At 26.8% G+C, this 18,166-nt stretch overlaps 2 protein-coding genes across 3 annotated transcripts in view; both read left to right on the top strand.

The window, feature by feature from the left end:
* Nucleotides 1–5,689, top strand: part of LOC142327638 (proteasome subunit alpha type-6-like) — a 41,231-nt gene extending 35,542 nt beyond the window's left edge. Inside the window, exon 7 of the mRNA XM_075370844.1 lies at nt 5,514–5,689. Within this exon, the coding sequence (XP_075226959.1) occupies nt 5,514–5,571 (58 nt within the window). The 3' untranslated portion in view covers nt 5,572–5,689. The remainder of the gene's footprint in view (nt 1–5,513) is intronic.
* On the top strand, nt 2,728–11,005 carry LOC142327639 (secreted chorismate mutase-like). Of its 2 annotated transcripts, none has more exons than XM_075370846.1 (2): nt 2,728–2,817; nt 8,618–11,005. In XM_075370846.1, exon 2 carries the CDS (start codon nt 8,634–8,636, stop codon nt 9,264–9,266), a length of 633 nt encoding a protein of 210 aa, XP_075226961.1. In that variant the 5' UTR covers nt 2,728–2,817; nt 8,618–8,633; the 3' UTR covers nt 9,267–11,005. The 2 variants fall into 2 exon arrangements, with proteins under 2 accessions (XP_075226961.1, XP_075226960.1); XM_075370845.1 differs by lacking the exon at nt 2,728–2,817 and adding an exon at nt 6,205–6,760.
* The last annotated feature ends 7,161 nt before the right edge of the window (nt 11,006–18,166 follow it).

The following is an 18,166-nucleotide window of genomic DNA, read 5'->3' as shown; positions in this document are numbered from 1 at the left end:
CTAAATCTGTTACCTAAAATTTATTTCCAAAATATATTAGTTATGAAATATTTGTATTTCATAACTAATTTCATTGATTTTAAGTAAAAATTATTAAGTCACTAATATTTAAAAACCCAATGGCATATTTTAAATAAAAATCTGTCAAGGGTGAATCCAAGAAAGTTATACAATGGTTTGCTGGCTTTCTCCAAAAAAATTATGCAATATCTATACATGAACAAAAAAATATTTAGTTTGTGCATGAAATTTGAATTTTAATTGATTTTCTTGAGTTTGGACTCTGTAAAGATTTGACGAAAAAATGCCACCTTTGAGAATTTTTTCTCTAACTGGATCTTCTTTTTTGTCATATCTTTTGTGAATCTAATTTATTGTAGATGTTGATTCTTAAAAGTTAAATAAAGGTAGACACGCAAACTTTTATTTTTCCATTTAAGATTTCTTTTTATTTCCTATTTTTAGCATAATTATAATAGATTAGAATGATCATATATATACTACAGACAAAAAAAAATAGGAATATTTGGCATTAGTGTGCATTATTTTATGCATTAGGCATTTTTTTACTGTATGTTATTTAATGTGATGAGCAATTCATAGAATTTGTTTTGTAGAATTCATTTGTTTCTAATAAACAAAATTCTTAAAATTTTTGTATCAAAAAACATTTTTGTTTAAAATATAATTTTATTGGATTCATGTGCTATAAATAAATATAAGTTTCTTAAATCAAAATTTTTACTGTTGAAATCTTGTTAACTGGGTTTAAATTAATTAACTTAAATTAAATCTAAGATTATTAGAAAAAGTTTAAAGAAAGAAAATTATAAGAAAAACACCATCTTAAGGAAAAAACTTACTTATTAGGATGATAATTTCAATCAGATTTAATTTTTTTAATGAAAGGTTTTAGCGTTCATCAATAAAACTAATGATGAAAATATAAAGAACTGCATAGGAATAATTTTGTAAAATTTTGTGTTTACTGAATAAAAAATATTACAAAGTCTTCAATTAGTAAGTAAAGTTTTTTATAGAAAAGATAAGTGCTTTTACATATTAAAAGAATTATAATGATAAGTACAGTAGTAGAGCTTAATAATCATTTAATGCCCCTGTTTGGTTCAGGTGATCTTGAGTCTTTGCTTTAAGTTTTTTTAGGGGTGTTTTAAAAAACTTATCTTTGTGCGTACTACTTATGTGCTACTGCTATACTCATTAGTTAATAATTAATCCCAACAACATGCTGAAAAACTGCACCTAGAGTTTAATTTTTTTTACACTTTTTTCTATTTGAGCTATTTGTTTATTCAGTTCTATTTGCACCTTCAATTTCCCAGATGTTGTATATGAGCTTTTTCAGATATTATAGGGCCATTAGAAAGTTTTGTAATTTACTGTCTTACTAAACAATCTCACTTTAAAGATTCTGTTAAATGCAATTTCTTAATTTTTTATTTAGACATATTAAGTTGGAAGTATAATTTAAATGCTTTGTGCTATGTAGATTCAAATACCAGTCAGACTACATTTTTCATTAAAAAAAAATATTTTTTATGTAAAATTATTATAATTTGTACTTCAGTTCTATGAACAGGAAACATCCTTCTTATTATTTTGTAATTAGTTTAAGAAGTTCAGTTCTATAATAAAATTGAATTAGTGAAAATTAAGATAATGTTCAAAACTGAATTTTTCATAATTAAGATACTGAAGATTTAGCTAGTGCCAAAAGTAACTTACTATATTACTAACATAAGCATTGAGCTGTGTCATTATATTGATATATATATCAATATATCCCCCAACTGTATTACCTTTTTTTTATTTTTCTTTTTAAGAAAATTGTTTTTTGTAAATTGTATTAAAAAGAATCCAACGCCACAGTTCATACTTATAAAATTTTTATATACAAAGAACGCCTGGTAGAGATGATGTGACTAGATGAGTAATGGATAACCGTCAATGTTTTTCCCAACAACTCTACTGGCTGGTTTCCATTTTGGAATGGAAAATTTTATGAAAATTGTGTCGCTGACATTGCACTTAATAGCAAGAAATATTACTGCAAATTGTTTTAAAAATTGAAAAATGTATTGGTTTTGGTTGATCAATATTGTTTTCTAAAATAAAAAGCTTGTTTGATAAAAATACAATTAAAAAAAAAAACATTTTAACTTTGTATTATTTTTTTAAGCAATTAAATATTGTAATAATAAAATTTATTTCATTGTCATTACAGACAATTATTTAATAATTATATTAAATATAATTATTTGTGCAGTTCATAAAAAAGAAATTATAGTTATTTCATTCTAAGAATTAAAGTATTAGTTTTGTTTTACTGTTATTTATTCTATTTAATCGATTTACAGTAGTTAGGGATTTGGTGGGTGTGTTAAGAGGTGTACAGTAGGTGTGGAAAAGGTGTGCGAAGGATAGTAGGGAATGATATAAAAAAAAGAATATGTAGTTCACGTGATACAGTTTACCCATACCGTATCTAATTAAATGATTGGTCAAATTTATACAAGGTTAATACAGTTGGATCAGTTAATTTTAATGGCTTATTATCATATGACATATTTAGATTGCCATGTAAATAAAAACATTTTAATTTTTAATTAGTTTTTAAATTCTGTTAATCCTACACATTTAAAATCAGTATAAATAATTGTGGGAGTAGCTAAATCTTTATCAGATATTTCTTATAGTTTGCTGAAAGTGTACATTCTTAAAGTAATTAGAAACAACATTTTTATTCTGTTTTATACACACTGTTTTTTATTACTATTCATTGGAATTTTAATACAGGTAATAATTGTGGTGTCATGCGTGTAATTAGTTATTTATTTATTCTATCAATTACCAAATTGTTATATGTTATGTATCCTGTTTTTGAAATTATCTAATTTGTATGAAGTCCGTAATTTAATACCATATTTTTTTTTTATAAATGCCAGATTTTAGTTACAGTTTTTAATCCCTTCTTTTTTTTACTTTGTTAAATTCACTCTTATGATCATAATGAATATTATCTGTGCCTACTACACCTGCTTTCAAAAACATCCTTTTTATTTTAAGAAAGATTTATCGGTTTGTAAAATCAAATTTTTTTAAAATCTAAATCTTATTACAAAAAAAAATGATCATGCACACACAACACACTATCAGTTTTAGCCTTACAACTTCTAAATAATGGATTTATTTGGATAAATAATATTGAGTTAATATAAATAATTACTTTGAATAATAAATAATTACTTGGTCTTGCCTGTGATTTTTATATTTAATTTCATATTACTACTACAATCTTATATTTCAATATATTATTTATATTTTAACAAGAAAGATGATGAATGAAGTGTTAGTTGAAAATATACCAGTTCCTTGCTGTGATTAAATTTATGCTTCTGCTTTTTATGTTCTGCTAAAAATTGACAAAATATGATGTTATTCTGCGTTTTTTAAAAGTAATTTCAATTTTATACATTATCTAAACTTTTTAAAAAATTACAACATTTAAAGTTAGGAAAAAAAACATGAAAACCCACAAATCATGTGCTTGGTCGATATCTATAGTTTATTTACAACTGTATTTACAACTTTATTTACAAGTTGTATTTACAACTTTTTTTTAAGTTCTATAAGATTTGATTGATATTCTTAATCCAAATTTTCAGTAATTGGATGATAAATCTTTTCAAAATCATATTAAACAGACTTGCTTATAAACTAAACCGTCATAGTTAGGATGATATTAGAATTTCATTTTCTTTTTTTTTTTAATTTTCATGAGCAAGTAGTGATGAACATACCTAGCAGATAGGCTTACTGTGAATAGTTCCACCCACATCAGTTATAAAAATCATGACTCTTTTATAACAAAAACACCAGGTTGGTCTAAATGGTGAACTTGTCATCGCAAATTAGCTGGTTTCGAAGGTGAGAGTTCTAAGATTCAAGTCCTCGTTAAGGCAATTACTTTTATGTAGTTTTGAATACTATATCGTGGATACTGTTGTTCTTAAAACACTGTTACTGTTGTTAATTAAAACCCAATGTGTTAATTATAATGTGTTAATTGTTAATTAAAACCATGTGTGGGTTTTAATTAACCACACATCTGTGGAATGGTCAACCTGATACTGTACAAGACTACACTTCATTTATATTCATACTGATCATCCTCATTCTTCCTCTAAAGTAATGCTCTACAGTGGTTTTAGAGGCTAAACAGAAAAAGAAAAAGTCTTTGTTATAACACCCAGAAATGCTAAATGTTTACCAATTAACAGTTTTAATATGATAATATAAAAGATTAGTACGAGGCATATTCTTAAAGTAAAGGCCGTCAGCTTATTCTTAAATATCAGCGAGTCTGAATGCAGTTTCACACATGCAGGGCCATCTATTGGCTATTTACAAAGCCATTGCAGTTGTTTTGATGCTGTAGTTGTTTGCCTGCTGGTGAATGCAGATCGTAATGTCTGCAACAATCATTTTCAAAATCCAAAAAGTTTAAGCACTCTCCAGTTGAAAAGTATTGGCTACCATTTTTTGGGACGAAAAGGGCTTCATTTTGGTTGATTTCATGGAACGTGGATCAACAATTACAGCTGACATATACTGCGAAACGTTCACCAAACTGAGACATGCAATCCAAATTTGATGACGCGGGAAACTGTCGTCCAGTGTGATTTTTGTCACGTCCTCACACCACCTGCCTTAACCAAGAAGAAGATTCAAGATCTTCATTGGGAACTTTTTGACCACTCTCCATATAGTCCCAACCTTGCACCTAGCAACTACTTCCTCTTCTTGCATTTGAAAAAGTGGCTTGGTGGACAACGATTTGAAGACGATGAGGAACTCAAAACTGCCTTTGTCAACTGGTGTAATTCCCAGGCGGCAAACTTCTTAAAGAAACTGGTGCAGCATTACGAAAAGTGCTTAGAACTGCCCGGTGATGATGTTGAAAAGTGAAGTAGATATGTAGTAAACTAAAACTGTAACCTTTTCTCACGAGTTAATTTTTTTTAGTGATCAAACTGCCCTTTATAAATATGCCTCGTAGAATTATTGTTATGAAATACAAATAAAGGTGCACATTCTGAAAGTAATTAGAGAGTTTTAATATTTGTACTTGTAGTTGTTTTTTTTTTTAAATTTTATCTTGTATTTTATCAGATTAAATTATAAGTATTTTTTATTATATTTGATGATTTATTAGGAGATATTAAAATAGAGGATTAAAACAGTAATGTTTTAATCCTAAAACATTAAATATAAAAGTAAATCCTAAAGTAAAATTAATTACATTACATTATCTTAAATTAACAGATAACATCGTGTACAATCTTCTTATTGCTGAAATCCTTTTTAATTATTTTTTTTTTTAAGAGTGAATTTAATAATGTAATAGAAAGTTTGATAGTTACATAATCTATATTAACTATAAAAGTTATTTACTTCTTTTTGGTTATTTGTTTCTCTTATATTTTTTTCAGAGTTCTCAGTGAAAGTGAGTTAGATAGACACCTCACTGCAATTGCTGAGAAGGATTAGTGCTTAAAACACTGTTGTGTGGTGGTGCTGATTCTTAATGAAAGAAATTGTTATATAAACATTAATATTGTTTTATGTTTACAATCAAGTTTATTAAAGAACAGACATTTTTTATCAACTTTTGTCTTTTATTTATCGTATTTAATTTCATATTTTATTAATAATTCTGTTTAATCTGCATTAAAAATAAATATTGATAAAGTATTTTTTGTCATATTTTTTTTTTTTCTTGATAGCACATTTTTTATGCAGTTTATTTTTCCCATTAATAATAATAATAATAATGTTTTTCATTTTTAATTGAATTTCAAAACTACTCTAGGTCATTTTATTTATTTTTTGTCTTAAAACTCAAATTTTCATTATTGGGTGTTCATTGACATCATGTGTGTAAAATTCACTAATAATTTAGTTTCATGATCTGAATTTTGTACAGATGTAATCTATTTTATTAATTTAATCAGTTACATTTTTGTCAGTTAAAAATATATTAATCCATTTTTTATTTTTAAAATAGTTTTTCCAATCCCTTTTACCCTTAAAACTTTTTAAAATCCAACATGGTTTTTCTTTTTTTTTTAATCGTTACTGAATAAATTGTATTTGAATAAACTAATATTTATTGAGCAAGTATTTATCTAAGTATTTAGCACTTTAGTTTTGTTAGCTTTATTGAGCTTTGAAAGTTTTCATTTTATAATCCTGTTGTATGGATTAACTAATTATTGATGTAGTATTCCTGTTTCCATCAGGTAGCTATCATCTGTACTCATTATTGAAGATAACATGATTGAGTCATAGTGGCTAAAAGTGGGAATTGAAACCCACTCTAAACTAGAAGATCCCTTTAGGTTGAAATAGAATTGATGTTGGAAGTCTGAAAAACTAATACTTTTGGATACTACAGTCCATTTGTGTTATGAAAAATACTATTCTTTTACATTTGAACAGAATTGTATTTTGAGTTCTAAAAATACTCTTTTTATTTTACCCAGAATCGAATAACTTGATTCAAATACTTTTTGAAAATTATGTACAAAATATAATTGCAAATTTGTTCAATAACAGTTTTTAAAAATCATCATGTAATTGATCAGATTGATATAAATGTGTTTTTCCTAAGTTTTAAACAGCATTAACCTTCATCATCATTTAGCATACAACATGTTTCATCATATGTTATGTTAAGGTAAGATTAAACATAAATCTTTTATTTACCATTAACCATTTACCGTAATGTTAACTAAAATTATTCATTTATTATTTTTATATTTTGTAATTCCTGAATCATATTTAAAATTTGGTGTGATCAATGATGATGTATCTCTTATCACTTACAACTAGATTCTTAATAATTTTGCTGATAAACCTTTTAGTCGTTATTGTTGTTTCAATTTGAGAAATTTATAATTTTTTTCTAATAGTATTGTGATTTTAAAAATTACTATTCATACTGTTATTTAATAGAATTTTCAAAGCAGGATATAATTTTATTTTAGTATGTGTACCATAGTTATAACAATTCCAGTTCAATAAAACATTTTAAGTAATCCAAGCACAATTAGAATTTAAAATTAGCTAAATTGGGACAAAAATACGTATTTCAGTTAGTAGTTATAGTTGTATATAATGACAAAAATATCACTGTATGTAAACTACATACTTAAAAATATTTTTTCTTAGTGTACTTCTATTACCCAGTGGATACAGTAGTAATGATTTTTATGTTTTGTTGAATTTGTAAATAAAATCTGTATCGAAAACTACTTATGTATCTGTTTCTCTTAATGCTAACTTGGATTACTTAATACAATTGTGTGCTCAAAACTAGTGGATATTTTTTCCCGCAAACACTAAACATATTAAATTTGAAATACTGCATTGCATGAAGCTAATCTAGCAATTGTACATATACTGTATTAACTCTGTGTCTATTGAGCATTTATTATTGTGTTAAATAAGTTTTACTTTTATTGTTTTCCCATAGTCGCAGGTTGTTTTGTTTTTTTAATTTGAAGGACCTGCTTACATTGATTCTGATAAATAAGAAGAGTTCTGTTTTCTTAGAATGACCAATATTGATTCAGTATCAGTATTCAAATTATTATTTATATTTTGTTTGTATTCTATATTATATTTACTTCATGTGTTACTGTGTTGCAAAATTTTTTTATACGTAATTCAAAAAGATGTATTTTAATATTAACATTTCATGAAAAACTTTTGAACATGATTTTGTTGTCTTATTCATCCTTAATACCGTTGAAATTAAACATATAAATCCCAGCTTATTCAGTTTAATAATTTACCATTTAAAACCATTTTAATTTTGACCTTATAAAATCGTCAGTTTCCTTAAAGATTTGAATTCTTTCCTTCTTTATTTTAAGATTTGCGACCTTCAGTAATACATTATACAACACATGATCATTTTCTAGGTTTTAATATAATCTCTTCATAATTAATTGTTTATCTCCAATTTCTGCATATAGAATAATTACATTGTTATTTCTATCATGCTGACAATTTTATCAGCATACTAACATAAGAGAACTTCCTGTTCTCTTTTACTCTGACTTATCATTTAAACAATTTCCTAAAAAGCACATTGAAGGGATGAAAACATTGATTTCTTTACTTCCTTTTTTTTAACAATTTAATTTGCTTGTGATCTCTACTTTTATCATCCATCTTAATAGTGAAAATATTAGTTAAAATCATTTTTTACTTTCTTTTTTGTCTATTATTAGTGGCATCACACTTGATTTTCTTACAGAATAGTATTAAGTATATTGATGGGAAAATTTTCTTAATTTCTTATTAAATTATCTCTTTTCTAATACTGTCAATCTCAAGTTCTCTTTTTCCAAATTGTGTGTCAAGACTCATATCTGAGCCATAAAATTCAAGACAAATCATTTATATTTACTACACATATTCACAATAATTCTGTGAACTTATTATCATGTAAGTTATGAGTTTTTAGTCTATATTATTCAAATTTGTGTTATTACAGTGTATTATTTATTGGATTGTTTTGTTACAGATTGAGACCATAAAAAATGAACATTTTCAATATTAAAATGAATTTGGCTCTGCTTTTTATCATATCATTAATTTCACTTGCATCCAGTGGTAATGTAGCTAAACAGTTTTATCAAGAAGATGAATCGCATACCGATTATAAATATCCAGTACTGAAAAATTTTGTGGAATTGATAAAAACACGTATTTCATTTGGTAAAGATGTTGCTGTATATAAATGGGTAAATGGTGAACCAATTTTAGATAAGAACCGTGAAAAGTTTGTATTAGTTAATGTTGAAAAAACAGCTAGGAAAATGAATGTACCATTTGAACAGAGCGATAGATTATTTTTCATAGATTTAATGGAAGCAACAAAACTTATAGAGTATGCATTAGTTTCTGATTGGTATGCCCGTGAGGTTGAAGGTAATGTTCCAGCAGGATCAGTAAGTCTTGATAAAACTAGACAGAAAATTAGTGAAATGCAAGTTGATTTGATTAACTATTTATCACAACTTAAAGGTTTACAAAAATCAAAGGAATGTCAACGTATGTTAGCAAGAGCAATTTTTGAAACGAATACAAGTAATAATAGTTTACTTTTAAGAGCTTTACAACGAGCACTTGGAAATTTTTGTAAGGAAAATGTTGACCATAGATTAGCATAAAATTATCTAATTTTACAAGTAATTTTGTTATCAGGGTTTTTCTTGTAGGATTTCATTGTTTGTATTATTTGTTATTTATTAACAGAATTCAGTCATTCATGTTTATTTACTGCCTTAACATATTTTTTATTTCATTGTCTGACAAGTTGCATAATACAATAATATTGGAGTAATTTAAATGATCAAGGTTGCTCCTTAGTACCAGAAAACGTCTATTATTTAGATTATAATTAAATAATACCAATCACTGTATGATAGAAATAAACAAATGTGATATTTCTTTTTATGAAACTGTACACAATAAAATTGAATTGTCATATTATTTAATGTATAGTGTGGTGTTTTGTTAGCTGTAATATTGGACTATAATCAATGCGTAGGTTGTTTAAAAAAAAAAAACTGTCGCAGTAAGAGTGTGAGAAGGGCTGATTTCTGGTTTTAGTTTAGAAAGAAAGGATGTTGCATTGTCATAATGATTTTTGAAAATAATATTGCTTTCTGTGTGTTTTTTTTTTATTTCATGTTATGTTGTATCATGTTCAAAACTATTAAAACTTCAGAACTGATTTTTTGGGCCCTTTCCTTCATACCAGATCAGAGTCTGGGTTATTGCAAAACTGAAGTATTATAGCGAAACTAGGTTTTTTAATGTGTTTAAATTTTTTACCAACTTTTTAAAGAAAATTATGCCAAAAGAAAAGATCCTTTGTGGATTTTCCCGTATCTGTCACCGATAAATTAAATCATGCTATTAAACTAATTCTTTCATGAAAACTAACTCCATTTAAGTAAAAATCAAATATATTAGATCGCAGCACATACCGTTTTATTAAAAGTACATTTTACCAAAGCTTTTTCTAAAATATTTTTTTCTACCTTTTTTATTTTAAAGATAATGTTTATTATGCTATATTTTTTAATTGATTAGCTTAATATTTAATGTACTTAAAAGGAAGTGTAGTTTTCATGAGAGCATTAGTTTAAGTGCGTAATTTAAATTTAATAAGGCATATTAGTAGAACAAAAAAGAGTTCAAAATGTACCCAAACAACCTGCTTTTTGGCTCTAACTCCCCGGTTCCTGTTAACAGATTCAATTGGACTCTATTCCCAATAGATTTACATCACCCCACCAAATTTTGTAAAAACTGTTAAGATTTGGGTCCAGTAGAGCAGACAAAAAAATTTTATACATATGAATATAAACAAACATAACAATGTTAAAAACTAACAATTTAACAATTATTTACTTCAATAAAGGAAAGTTTAATTCTTTTCTCTTTATTTGAAACAAAATTATGCTCAATATTATTTAGTAATTCATGCCCACTTAATGAAGAAAAAGGATATTAATGAGTAGGGTTATTTATTTTTATTTTTTCAGTTAATAATGTGAAATAATTTTACCTTATTCATTACTGTGTATTAAAAATTATGTTGTAATGTCAAAAAGGTAATCTTTGCTAATGTTTGTAAAACTGTCATAATTATTAAAACTGCTTGTAAGTAGTAGTGACTTTCTTGAAACTATTGAAAAACTATTTTACTTAATTATTTAATCATTTCATACTACCTTTAAAGAATCCTAATATTGTCATTGCTTACTTTTATTGTTTTCTGTAGATATATATATATATATATTCACATATATTCATTATTTTTTATTAATCATTTTATTACAGACGACATCTCATTACAACTAACATCCTTGCTTTACTTAAACTTTCATCTGTCATTTGATTTCATATATATTATTTCTCTTGTACTTTAAGTTATCTATTTTTTTTTTTTTTTTTAACTAACAGTTGTAAAAGTATTTTATTGACAATAATTGTATTTTTATGAATATAATAGATATGTGTTTGTATTATTAATCTTAGTGTTTTAATTATTTTTTTACGTAAATAAAAGTTTTGTATTAATCTCTTTTAAATTATTTTTAATTTGAATCACTTATTAAGTTTAAACTAATTTGATGCCCTTCTTTATTCTATATCATTCTAAATGAATTTTATAACCTTAATTACTGTATTTTTATACTTTCTTACTGTTGTACTGTATTGTTTTGGTTCATATTAAGGTATAATTGTAATGTCTAAAATTAATATGTTTTAGTATTAATCTTCTGTCATCAGTTGGATTCATCCAACCTCCGTCATCAGTAAATATGATTAAATGTTGTTAGTGATTCCACTTCTTTGAATTCATTGTTAATAAAGAGTTTAGCAAATTAGATCTGAAGAGCAAAATGTTATTTGTTAAAATTAATCATTAATACTGCCTTTTATTTTCATACCTGAAAAAAAAAATTCTTTCTGCTATAAAATTAACTGACTCTGAACGCCTAATTTATGTGTCATTAACCTTCCTATTCTATAATTGTATTCTACCACAAAATTCTTCCTTCTTGGTTTCATCTTTAAACATATGTCATCAATCTATGAAATTCTCAACATTACATTTCAAAACCTCTATTCTTTGACTTGTTATTACTGACTGTTATATTGAAACTATCAAAAGGATTTTTTAAATAATGGATATTGTTGTGAATAAAACAATTAAAAATCATCTAAATAAATAAAAAAAATATTACTTCAATACTGTATTATGTATAAAGTGGAAATACATGTAAAAGATTATTTAAAAATAACTTCACAAAGATGTCCATCATTTTGTTTCACACATACTAACAATCTTCTGTGTAGGTTACCCATCACATTTGCAGCATACCACATAAATTATAGCCATCTCTTTTGGGTCAATTTAATCTGTCCTAGAGGTTGCATGGTGGTGGTATTTAGAAAATGTGCGATTTCAAATACTCCCAAAGGAAAAAATCATATGCAGGTAGAAATATGATCATGCAGGATACAGAATAACTGTTCTTCATGTGATTAGAAAATAATTTCCTTTGGAAGTTTTTGAAGTGTATCTGATAGCAGAATCTTGTTGAAATAATGTGTTTTGATTAATAGGATAATGAGTTACTTTAGGCTAAAATAAGATTATTAACATACTGCCATAGTATTATGAATTTACCGTAACTGCATGCCCATTGCTATCCTGAAAGAAATATTATTACTCTGTAATTCCAAATGATTGTCATACCAGACTGCCACATTTATATTGTGAAGTAGCTTTTCATTTATTCTTTGAGATTTTGCATTGACCAATAGTGAAAATTTTGGTTATTGATCAAGCCCAAAACATAGAAATGAGTCTCATCACTCATCAAAAGATTGTTTGGAAGATCTGTTTTAATATTTGTCATGTCAAATAACTAATGACAAAGGAAAGTCGATTTTCCTGATTATCATCATTCTGTGTGTTGATATTCTGACTTATACGGATGATACTGGAGATCTTTGTGGTAAAATTCTGTTTACATTGTGATCAGAAATATCTAGTGATACTGCTTGCCATTATAATGACCAGGTAGAACTTTATTGTAGAGCAGTCTCCATTCTTGCAACATTTTTTGGCATATGCACACTTTTAATGCTTCCAGTTCATCCTTTCAATGTGGAGTTGGTTTTCTCACAGTTTTTAACCCATTTGTTCATTGCATTGCATGAGAAGAAGGCATCAGATGATTATGAGGGTATTAAAATAATTTCAAAATGCTGTCTGCACTGACACTAAAATGTCATTGTTTTTGTTATATTTTTACATCAAAAGCACAGTGTGAATACTATGTCATTACTGAGTGGTAAAACAAGATAGCAGTACATTCATTCTTCCCATTCATCAATGGTTGACTGTAACTGGTGTGCCAAATTGTCTTAATTCATTCCCACATTTTAAACAGTTGATAAAACTGATATCTAAACACAACTTTTGTATAATTTTATAACAAAATTATGGAACTTTATAATAGCATTACTGGAAAAATAGATGAAAGCAGTTTACTTTTTACAAATAACTAGTCGACGACCCAGCAATGCTTCGCCATTGCTAGATTTGAGTATATATATAGATTAAATGAACACAAATAGAAGTTTGATAAAAAATTTTTAAAATGAATATTACAGAACTTCACAAAATTTAATCTTAACCTTTTCCATTTTTTACAAAAATATTTCTTTTCATGTAACTAATATAGATTTTGAATATGAACCAATTCAGACCATAAATGAAATTTTTCTAAATATCTCCACCCGCAACGGCATCTAGCAGGTCCATAATTTTTTGCAGAGATATTTCTTTCCATGTAAGTAACACATATTCTAAATATGAGACAAATCGGACCATAAATACTATATTTTGAAATATGTCGACCCCAGCGCCACCTAGCAGGTCCAAACTAATTCAAAAACCTTCGTGGGTGGGTACACAACTCACAAAAGTTTCATTGCAATCAGATGAATAGTGTAGGAACGTGTACAGGACAGACAAACATTCATTTTATATATATATACATATATACAGGGCGTTTCTAAAATTGTGGACTGGCTATACTTTTTTGGATTCTACTTATACAATTAAACATAAAGTATCCTTAGGAAAAATGACAATTTCTCCTTTGGCTCTCCTTGTCCACCATTTTGTTATTTTTATATAAAAATTTATATCTCAAGTTCAGATAGAGGAATCACATTAATATGGGGTAAGTGTCTTTTTAATAAAGTTTTAAAATCAGGAATTAAATACCTTTGCAAATTACAAAATGGCAGCCATGTTTATTTTTCATTCTGTTATATCTCCGTAAATATTAGTTTTATCAAAATGTATGGTTTTGCTAAAATATTAAGCCTTGTTTTGAACAAAATTACATTTTATTTTTTAAAATCTGTTAACAAATAGCTGAGTATGGCAGAAAATTGATGTAATTTTGTCTGTTTTCATGTCCTCCACTTTACGTTCAATTCATTTAAATATTTGTTTTGATTTATTGTTAATTATAGTATTGTAAATTAGTATAAATTAAGTAATAATTTTCTCACTATAAAATTTAATATTAAATAATAATAAAACAATTGATATTAATTTTTCACTTCTGAGTAATTTTACATGGCACGTATTACTGTTGATCATGTTAACAATGTAAAAATGAAGCTTCTTTCAACAGGAATGGTGTTCAAAACTATAACAACCAACGCATCTGGAGCAACAAGAATCTCATGGTACCTTGCAAAGTAGCCATCAACAAAGATTTTCCCTGAACAAATGGGCAGGTATTTACAATGACTATGTTTTGGATCCTGTCATTCTACCAAATTGTTTAAATGGAGATCATTATCTTGCTCATTTAACCGTATCATGATTCCGAATCATTTAATCGAAAATCTTCCACATTTTTTGGAAGACCTACCTACCTCTCCAATTAACAGGAAATATGTGGTTTCACCACGATGGAGCTCCAACACATTTCAGTCAGTTGGTATCAGATTTTCTGCATGAAACTTTCCATGAAAAATGGATAGGCCATGGAGGGCCAGTACCCTGGCCTGCTCAATCACCTGACTTAAATCCTCTTGACTTCTACCTGTGGGGCCATTTGAAACATATTGTTTATTCAACTCAACATTGAGGATCTTCAACAAAGGATCCAAAATGAATTTCAAGAAGTTAAGAATACTCCCAGAATTTTTGAACGGTTAAGACAATCTTTAGAACAAGACTGGAGATTTGTGTAATTTCTAATGGTGGACACTTTGAACATCTCTGATAACTTTTAACAATTGTTAACTGTTTTAACTACACCTAATGTTCTTCAATAATTAACGTAAGATTATCACAGATAGTTTTATTTTTTTAATTATTACGTCTATTACTGTGAAAAAACTATTATGTAATTTGATACTAATTTAATTATTAGAATTAACAATAAAAACAATATTTAATTAAATTGAACGTAAAATGGAAGACAAAACAGACACAAAATTACATCAATTTTCTGCCTATGGCAGAAAATTATTATTTGGTTATTTGTTAATCAATTTTAAAAAATAAAATGTTATTTTGTTCAAAATAAAAGGCTTAATATTTTAGCAAATAGAATAAATTTTTGATAAAACTAATATTTACAGAGATATAATGAATTGAAAAATAAACGTGGATGCCATTTTATAATCTGCAAATATATTTTTTTCTGGATTTTTGTTAATTTTAAAACTTTATTACTAAGATGCTTACCAAATATTAATGCGATTCCTCTACACGAACTTGAGATATACATTTTTATATAAAAATAACAAAATGGCAGACAAGGGGAGAACGAATGAGAAATTGCTATTTTTCCTAAGGATACTTTATGTTTAATTTTACAAGTAGAATCCGAAAAAGTATAGCCAACTCACCATTTTAGAAACATCTTGTATATAAGATTTATCTAAATGATTAGAGGATTTTTCAGAAAAAAAGTTAAAATTCATCATGCTACAAGAAACAGGATTTTACACAGTATAAAACTAAACTTTCCATTAAGTGGTTCTGAAGGAACTTAAAAGACGACAAATTTTTTTTGTGATTTTATATGTTAATATGTGCTGGAATGTGAAATATTTTAATTTGCTTTAAAAAAATAATTTTAAATTACTTTAATAATCGAGTCTGATTTGCATTAAGTTTTCTAAGATTATAATTACAAAATTACAGAGAGCTAGAATCTTAGTCTTTTATCTGGGAGATCTTAGGTTCAAATCGGTATGGCGTAGCATTTTTCATGCACTATAAAATGTTCATCTATTTTCCCTGCACAGCTTCAAGCATATGTGATGATTTAATAAAAATAGAAAAAAATTGCTCATAATATTTTCTAATGGTAAATAACCAGTTCCACTGCTTAAATACATAATATTTATTAAGTACGCAGAAATATAATAATAAATTTGTCAATTAAACTTTAACAATGATTCAAACTTGAGGATCTGAATCTGATTAAATTATAATTAGGAACATATGTTTAATCTGCCATCCATAGTTACCTGTTTGTATACAGGGTCCTAATCACCCTCCTGCAGGGCAACAAAAAAATGCTCATTTTCTTTAAATAACCTTCTATTTAAATCTTCAGCAGCTTCATTAATCAAATAAGTCTTTGACTGTACATAATGTTCAAACATACATAAGTTCATTACTTAAAAGATAATTTGAATAGTATTGCTATTGAGACACACCTGTTTAATAATGTAGAATGGTTGGAGAATGTTATTAACTGAATATTGCACTAGTGAAATTGTATGAATTCATCTTTAAACAAAGAGGTTTTTTCATATTTGATTCATTAGAAACGCAACTTAACTTTTTCATGTCAAATGTTTAACTATTTTTATGAATTAGATTTTTACAACTTATTTTGTCACTGTATGCCTAAGGATATGCAAAGGCAAGGATCATTTTTATGCGGTCTGAGTTTTATAATTTACAACAGCATCCAATACACACTATTTAAGGAAGTGATACTATCTTTCATTAAGAAATATGATAACGAATACTTAATGTTAAAATAAATTTTAGGCTAAACTTTAAGTAAAAACAAATTTTATATGAAAAAACAATTTTTTATTTCTCCCAAAAAGCAGTACCTGAACAGCGTACCAGCTCTAGTACATCACTGATCCCTTTGCTCTTGAAGGGAGGCAAACTTTTTCTTTGAGAGCATAAATTGAAACATCATCACTATTTAATAATAACATTAGAAAAGTTCTGAATTATATCTTCTCCTGAAACGACACCCGATTACATTTGCTTGTAATGATGGATGAATTCTTGTAGGATATGAAAAAAAGGCCTTGCTTGACCAGTATTTGAAGCCAGAGCTTTCCTGATGAACTACAGCATAATTATAAATACTTATATGATTTTTTTTTTTAACAGAACCAGGTTTAGTTGTACAAGAAATCAATTCTGTACAACTTAAATTTATTGTACAATTGATAAATTTGAAATTGCAACTCCTGTTCTCTTATATTGTAATGTAACAGAATAAATTTACCAGTAAATGTAAGAGAATTCTAACACATATTAAGTGCATTAGGAGCGATGCAACAGAAGAACCAGAATCTGTGATAAAATATTTGGAATTAGGTCTATATCTAATGGATTTTTTTATGTGTGACTGTAACTGGTAGCTACAGTATTAAAGCATAATTTCAGAGTCCAGTAGAGAATTTGTTGATGAATTCAGATAACTGAATTGCTTTCAAGGTTTCCTGATTACTCACTCACATTTTGATACATATGAGACATAATTGCAATAATCTGGTATTCTGAGCTATGATGCAATTAATAAGAGGATGCTTTATGACAAGGTTGCTGTTTGATAAATATAAACTTATATCAAATTGATATATACAGTGTCACTGAAGTACCATATTTGCTCGAAAATACGTTGACCCTGAATATAAGTTGAACCTCCATTTTTTAATTTAATTTTCTGGAAAAAAGTTAGTAGAATTTTTTTTACCACCAATAAGAGATTAATTTCAAGATTCATTATGAATGAATTTTTTAGAATGTATTATACATTCTTCTTTCGATTAGACCTGTTTAGATCTCATATTCTCTTTCTTCTTTTCCTCTTTCTAATATTTCCAGTACTTTTTCATTCTTTCCAAGAGTGCTATTTTCTGGAACTGTTCTTTGGTTTTGAAATCTTCAATTGTTTTTCAAAACTGTATTCTGTTATTAATTTTTTCCAATCTTTATTTAGTTCTTCTCGGTCTTGGTTTACTTCCCAGCGCCACTATTTTTGTTTTTCTATCTTTGTAAAAGTTTAATATTTGTTTTGTAAATCTATTGTCATTCATTCTTCAAATATGATCAAAAAGCCTTGTTTTTCTTTTCCACATTTCCATTTCTAAATTTTTTATTTCTTTGTTAGATGTTAGCCTTTAACCTTAATCTGTTCCTTTGGCTCCAAAAATCTTCTTTTCAAAGATTTCTTTCATTAAACTTTCC

The sequence above is a fragment of the Lycorma delicatula genome, chromosome 7 (assembly GCF_047948215.1).
Source record: "Lycorma delicatula isolate Av1 chromosome 7, ASM4794821v1, whole genome shotgun sequence".
NCBI lineage: Eukaryota > Metazoa > Arthropoda > Insecta > Hemiptera > Fulgoridae > Lycorma > Lycorma delicatula.
The sequence above is the reverse complement of the archived record's forward strand: the minus strand, read 5'-3'. Positions and strand labels throughout refer to the sequence as shown.